Here is a 7,704-nt window from a genome sequence, read left to right on the forward strand (position 1 = left end):
CAAAACTCGAAAGAGGAAGCTTAAACCTGGTCATCATAGTCATAATGGAAGCACTCTAGTGCTACTCTTTTGTAATTTTATTTTTATCTATATTCTGCAACAACACTGCCACAATTTTTTTTATACAAGTCTGGTCGGCATGAGATGTTTTCTTTGGAGGTTGTTACTATTGGACATCATAAATATAGCTTTCGCAAAAGCTACACGGCGGTTCCCTGACGAGATGTTGGGCAACATTTTGGGCCTGTGTATCACCACCATCCATGTCCTCCACCATGACCACCACCGCCGAAGCCACCACCGCCGAAGCCACCACCTCCAAAGCCACCACCTCCAAAGCCTCCGCCACCCAAGCCACCGTGGCCTCCACTGACACTGTAAGTTGTAATGACTGGCTTGATAGCATGGCTGACTGTCGCTACGGGCTTAGCAACGTAACTAACGACTGGCTTGGCGACATAATCGATGCTCACGACGGGCGTCTTGACGTAAGAGACGGAGGAGACATGAACATCGCCTCCACCATGGCCGCCACCACCGAATCCGCCACCGAATCCACCGCCGAATCCACCGCCATGTCCACCACCGCCACCGCCTCCTATGATGCCAGCGAAGGCCACGTTCACAACCGCGAGGAAGGTGATGACCTGCGTCATAAAAAAAATACTGTTACAACAACTACAACTACAATGGGACGGGAAGGCTTTGTTTCATGGTCCTGAGACACATTGAAATTCCCACTTAAACGCTCACACGTGACTGCATAACTCATTAGCGGGATTTGACTTGAGCTCAGAACCCAGCCTCCTCGTATTCACTGTTCCTCAGTGCTCAGATTCCCGTTTGCTATAGTGGCGTTAATAGTACAACAGCAACAACAACAAGTTTATTTTTAAGGTGATGAATGGGAGTTTCATCGCTAGGGGCGATACTCAACCCCATTGCTGATAGTGAGGTGGGGATTGAAATAATGAGCCCCTTCATAATAAGTCCTATGTTGTCAAAAAATGTCAAAAGAGCTTTGAGGCACAGCGTTGAGGGGATGTATTTGGCCAGGGATCAAGCAATTTTGAGAGAGAGAGAGAGAGAGAAAGTCCATCTGGTTAAGAGACCCGGAGAATGCGGTTCGGAAAGGTTGGTAGTGTGGGCAATTGAGAAAAATGTGATCTAGATCTTCCATAGAACCGCAGTGACAGCATCTCGGAAAGTCAGCTTGTGTCAAGCGGTAACGCCTCTGAGCTGTAAAAGCCACATCGAGTCGCGTTAATAGTACGTGTATTACTTGCGTCGTATTTCTCTGTGTGCGAGAGTGGGGTAAAGGTATCCAAATGCGCTTCGCTAATAATTCAACTTGTCGTGATGGTGTCCCACTACATGAATCCTGATCGACGGTGATACAATGTTCGGGTGGGCTGGGTATGCTGGAGAGGTTCGCAGCCTATGGCCTCATTCCAGAACTGCGTCCATGGAACCGAAACTGCCTCAGTGCTAGCTGGTGGTGCTATGTGGCGCGTCGTTCTTGTCGTTCACGGGCCGCAACAAATAAATAAATTAGTTCAACTGCCGCTGCGATATAAACAATCAATTGATGTTAAAAGAAACGTAGAAAGGTGAGGTATACTTCTATTCGCCGAAGATGTCAATGTCGTTCTTGTTGGAGCTGCGAGACAACGTTAAAAGTTGATTGTTTGATTGAAAGAGTTGATTAGTCGGTGGCGTTTCATTTCCGAGCAGTTACCACATGACTAAGAGAAATAGGTCTTAGAGCGTCTGACGAAAACCCAGAGAAAACAATGTCGGCACAGCTCCCTGCGAAGTCGGCCCAGGACGCACGATTCCCACCCCTGCGATAGTCGTGACGTTGCCCGCCTGAGCGTGGCCGACTACGACGAGCAGTTCCACCCTCACCCCCACAACAACAACAACAACCAGATAAATTGGTAGCAGAAATGACGCAAAGGCGACTAGCATTTCTTAGTATTGAGCTCGGCTTAGTTAATGATGAAAGATGAAAGTCAGAACATCAGTTTCTCTCTTGTTCGGCTTAGTTATTTTCCTCTGCTGTGCTTTTCATGATGAGGTGATGGACGGCACAGTAACACTGTAACTACTATGCTTCTGTTTTAGGTGATAATGTATAATATCGTTCGAATTACGCGAGCGTTGGGAAGAAACGCAGAGTTATTCATATCGATCAACTGAACATTGAAATCTAGGCACTTCACAAGCAGGTTAGTGCCGATGGAGAGCGAAAAGTTAGTGCCGACATTTATAGAGACGAGGAGCGACTGCGTGGTTGGTTGAAAGCTCTGTCGGCGGAGCACGTGCTGTTTGATTCGAGGACGTTGGTACCTAAAAAGCTTTGTAGTGAGGTTACATCCATAGAATGAGAGTGTTTTACCATAGGTTCAAATTGTTTTCCGTAACCCTCTTTTGGTCTATAGGTTTGTAGCGCGTCCGCCTACTGAACCCAGGGTAGTTGGTTCGAATCCGGATGAGGACGCAACTTGGTGGCAGGGTGCAGGTTGCTTGACATGCTGTCTTCCGCAAGAGCCGTTAAGTACAGTGTGCTGTGTACTGGGCGCACGTTAGAGAACGCTCAGGTGAACAAAATTAATTCACACGTCGACCGCTGTGACGCCGCTCATGATCATACTTGTATTACAACGTAAAGCCACGAATTATCATTATCACTATGTTTCGGTGTAAGAATAAGATGCCTAAATGTGTTAATAAATCGTATCCGCACTTCATTTGTAGTCCTTGTTACATTTTTTGTCTTCGCCCTTGTTTCATTCGTCTCTTATTCACTTCGATATATAAAAAAAGAAAAGATCTGATTGCATTATGTCGTATGACATATCATGCTCACTTGCCTTACATAATCTTTCAGGAAAAGAGAGAGAGGAGGAGAAGTGCTCCCGTACCGAAGCAACCGATGGACCGTAACGTCGAGGTTTAGTCTCGGGGGTGTACTCTACAGTGAAGCTCAGCACGGACATTTTTTGCTGACTTCCAGGAAATGTCTCGTGGTCAAGATCATACCCTGTTTATCCAAGCCCTCCCGCGGAGCTTTTGTCTCTTTCACCGAGCGGAACGGCAATGGTGCGTACGATAGTGCGAAACGAACAAGAGACCGTATACTTACGTATGCGTGCATTTCAGGTCCCCGTGTAGGTTATGCTGTCCACTGAGACCCCGTGTATGCTTATATACCGGCAGCTAGAGAGTGAGGATGAACGAGTCATTCCGTAACGAATTGAAAGTGAAAACCCGTCGGACACTCCGCACCGGCCTATTCAAGTCTTCCTTCCGGACGTGATGGACAAGAATGCTTCCTTCTGACCGAATTTCGGGCAAAATGTCCGTCACAGGGCGGCTCTTTGACCAATTCCGGAAGTGTAGCACGTCGTTTGCGAGAGTAAATGACTTACGATTCCGGAGAGGTTGACAGTTACGTAAGACACGATTCACGTTTTTCGTTCCCGCTGAATGGGCCCAGACGGAATCCTGTTGCTGTTTCGCGGATGATAGGTGCAATTTTATTCCGACGCGTCTCCGATTCACTTCGTCATTGTACAACCGCGTGGAACGAGCTGTTACGTTTTTCTCTAGTGTGCCAGATTCATGGACAGGCTGAAACACAAGCACTCGAACACAACACGAATCGCAATGCACCAAAGAACATGGACACAATTATTGACGACTGCCATAATTCAATAGATTCATGGAACACGAAATAAGTATGTACACATAAATAAAAAATGAGGTGCGTCAAAGTGACGATTGTTCATCGAATAACTTATGAGTTTCAGCCAACCGTTGATAACGCGGCTTGCGTCGAACCGTATAAATCGGAACCCATCAACGGATAATATTTTGAGTCACACACGACTGCGATTGGCTCCGATAGGCACGATAACCTTGCCAACGGTGTGCTAAAACTGACTATTATTTATTATTATTATTTAAACTTAATACTGATAATTGTGTCTGTGTGTGTGTCTTTGGTTAATAATAATCAATACTACGTGGCTTTACCTTGCGAGACAACTACATGATCATCAGAGACGCCACAGTGGCCTGTCTCTGGATTATGTATTTTGTTAGTTATGCAGTTGAGTTGAGATGGACATCTCAACTCAACTCAGGCAGGGTGGTCCAGACACCATCACCGATTTCCTTTGAAAAAATATATATGTGGTGCACTCTTAAACCCGTACCTTTTATTGTAACTTTTAGAAACATGTAACTTCTATATAGACGTAGATTTCGAGATTTCTTATAGGTTACACCACTGTAACGTATATTTAGAGGTTAAAAGCGACCAAGATCATGTCTTTACAACACGAATAGAAGTTACATCTCGGAAAAAACAAAAACAGCTTGTTGTAACTTATAAATGTACCCTCTACTCCGACACTGTAACTTCTAAGCGAAATCTCCAACGATAATTTCTTTGTTAGTTTCTTATCGTTTGTTTTCCTTCTGTTTTTCAGCATAATGCCACGTTTCAGCCTCCCATTCGAGACGACAGTTGCGAATCTACGCTGTTATTTTTTATCTGTTTCAGCGTCATCTATACGTCGACTACATGTTATCAATGCTGTATGAACACAGATTATAAGTTCGCAGTCTGGAATACTGATAGTATGTTTCTTTCTAAAGGGTGGAAAACCATTGTCAATGCCGCAACCACGAAGATTTCCGATTTCACTGCGTAGCCGAGCCTGGTCTAGGTCTATCCACACTGAGAGTGGTTTCCTTGAAACGCTTAACGCTCGTCGTCCGTCCGTTAACAAGTGTAATCTGTTTTAATCAGTGGTTTCCTCGCGTTTATCATAGTATCGTCAGGAACAACGGAAAAGCTAGATGTCGCTAGCAAACAAGGATATTTTCGGTGTTCTCAGGGGAAAGTGTAGTGAGTGCGAAGATTGCAAAGAATATATAACTGAAAACGAACGTCACCACCGCAGCCCTAATTCACACACTTTATACACTGGGTAAGTGTACATTTTGTGCTAGGTACGTGCTTAATTTGATAGTAAGAGCTCTTAGCGCATGTTTGTTGTGATTATGGCAAGCGTTTTGCGGTCCTGCATATGAACGCCACTAACGCTTGCTACTGTTCTGCTCTTACTTGCATTTTGCGAGCTGCGGATATATGCATCGAGAAATATAATTCGCAGCTTCCTACTTGTTGTGTTCTTACGATATTCTAAGACTCAATCGCGGAGTGAACGCCTTCCCGCATTTATGCTGCTTTATAGCTTGTGCTTTGTACGGATTTGAATGGTTCCGTAAATGTTACTCTCATTGCCCAAACTTTTGTTCCCAGGATCCCACATGCAGGTTCACATACCGTCACCAGCGCAATGCAGTACCTCACAAACTCGTCCCAGAGCGCCTCCAACGCTGATAACGCAGTATAGTAGTGTCTCCTGCGTTACTGTACACTCATATTCCTCAAGGTTGTGTGCGTTTTATGTAATACTGTATTGCCATTTGCGCTCGCCTCTGCAACACGAATGTGGAATAAAATTTTTTCTGCTGCAATTCTCCATTTCATTGGGTCTGTTCAGCTTGGCAAACATAGGTCAGTTGTTTTCACTCGCTGGCTTCCTCGCACTTTTATGCATTGCTTCTCACTTAGAAGATAGTTCTTTTTTCCACATACATGGTAAAGCGACCATGGTTTCTCCTCACATCAGAATCGCACTTGTGCACAATGTGTCACCTCTCGACAGACTTCTGTTTTTGTAATATACATATGTTCAAGATCTCATTTTCTACTGGTTCATTTTGGTACCTTGGTGTGTTCTGTAAAGGTCTGTCCATATCCCACGCACAGGGTGTTTGTTTTTATTCGCATCACACCAGCGCTCATTTGACATTTGGGTTATGTTAATTTTCGCAAATTAACCCATCCGTAGTTACAAACATTTCCGACATTTCCTGACGCATGTGTTTGTAACTACGGATCGATTAATTAGCAAAAATTCACAAAACCCACCTGCCAAATGAGCGCTACTCTGTTGCGAATAAAAATAAACATCCTGTATAAAAAGCCGCACGTTGGCGTAACCTGTACGGGCAGGTGCTGGATTGAAGGCCGTAACCTCTAATTAGTGGGTTTCCTTGTAACTTTTATAAAAGGTACTGCTCAGAGGGTACCTGGTAGCTTCTGAAATAGAGGGTAAAATATTGCGATTTTTTACCCTTTACTAAAGGGTACCGAGTTAAGAGTGTACCGCAACACGCATGCACAGAGGAGCAATAAATATTTTCGCTCTATGTGTTGTGGTCCACTAAAAAAGAAAGAATCGGGAAAAAATTGACTCGGCGGCGGAGCTTTCTGACGGAGCGACTTTGACATTTTAGTCCTCGCCAGCGGACTGTCCCAAACTATAGATTTTTTTTGCGCAAGATGTCAGGTACAACGGCTTTCAGGCTGCGTAAACAGCACGAGTTAATTCTGCTTTGATCTTCAATTAAGAATCGCCAAAGTTGCCCCAAAGTTCAGATTTTGGTCGTATTTGTCTCTACGCTGTACTACTCCTATGCACGCCATCAAGATATATGAAGTACTGGCGTGTAGGTCGAAGCGTGCTCTTTAAATTGATATCAAATTTGCATGTCTGTACCTTTCCCCCTTTCGGTGACACGGTGTAGAGTACAGGTACGCTACGCTCTCAAAAATTGGGTTTTTTGGACTCGTTTCTCGAAAACCCCACCTCCGATTTCGTTTATATTCTATAGTTTTATAGCCCATGCTATGGCCTACATGTGTACGCAAAATGGGAGGTTCCCTCTCAGCACAACTCGGAATAGCGAGCAACAAACGTTGTGTGCGGAACGCACGATATACATCTCGTTCGTGAGAACCACGCCAGAGAGTTAACAGGATTATTGGCGTCTGCTGTTGCCGACATCTCCGGCCTCGAATGACAGAGCTCAGGATGCAGGCCTACCGCAAATCGTCTGCTAGCAATATACTTTGAGTTTTTCGGACTCGTTTTTCCCGCTGTCTAATCTCAGTACCGTGCACGTGAAGTTCAACGACGTTCTGAGTCGGTGGCTTGTGTTTCCGACATCAACATTAAGTACAGTACGGATCGCGTGTACTCTGCGTGCGGTGCTATGGTAGCCAAACTAAGTAAAAAAATCGAGGGGACAACGATTTTGTTTTTAGAAGTAAGTTCACTGGAAACGTACGGGCCTCAAAAAAGGGAGAATGGAATACAGAGCGGGCGGCCGTCAGAATCCAGTCTTGCCACATGTGGACGAAAAAAGTGGAAGGAGATGGACGCGTCACTGTCAAGACGTCCAGAGTTTCCGAGGAACAGCTAAAATAGAAAATAAACATTAACGGCGGCGAGGTTATACCTCACAAGTTACGTGATCTGCATTGCATTTTTTCTGGAAGATATTGTACACAAATAAACCAGTTGTTGACGACTCAGTGCTTAACAGGTGTATAGTTCTGTTTTACTGCACGCGATTGTTACATCTTGATGGTGTCGCGGTTCAAGGCATCAAGCTACCCGGCATTCCCAATTTGTTGCGTGCTACCCTGAATTGTGCTGAAAGGGAACTTTCCGTTTCGCGGAAACATGTAGGTCATAGCCTGGACTATATGTCACTACTCGAATATGAAGGAGATCGGAGGTGGGGTTTTTGAGAAAATCTCATTTTTGCAAGCAT

General features: G+C 44.8%; 1 protein-coding gene across 1 annotated transcript; it reads right to left on the minus strand.

The window, feature by feature from the left end:
* Positions 1-251: 251 nt before the first annotated feature.
* Positions 252-3,002, minus strand: LOC135389705 (keratin, type II cytoskeletal 1-like). The gene is made up of 2 exons (XM_064619738.1): positions 2,928-3,002; positions 252-647 (listed from the first exon to the last, which is right to left on the minus strand). The coding sequence occupies exons 1-2, from the start codon at positions 3,000-3,002 to the stop codon at positions 252-254; spliced, it is 471 nt and encodes a 156-aa protein (XP_064475808.1).
* Between the last annotated feature and the right edge of the window lie 4,702 nt (positions 3,003-7,704).

The sequence above is a fragment of the Ornithodoros turicata genome, chromosome 3 (assembly GCF_037126465.1).
Source record: "Ornithodoros turicata isolate Travis chromosome 3, ASM3712646v1, whole genome shotgun sequence".
Classification (NCBI taxonomy): Eukaryota; Metazoa; Arthropoda; class Arachnida; order Ixodida; family Argasidae; genus Ornithodoros; species Ornithodoros turicata.

Bases quoted from the DNA above. Each gene is read 5' to 3' on its own strand.
- LOC135389705 (XM_064619738.1), bottom strand. From the start codon at position 3,002: ATGTCCGTGCTGAGCTTCACTGTAGAGTACACCCCCGAGACTAAACCT. The intron at 648-2,927 runs GTACGGGAGCAC...TTTATGACGCAG, and splicing joins ACGGTCCATCGGTTGCTTCG to GTCATCACCTTCCTCGCGGT.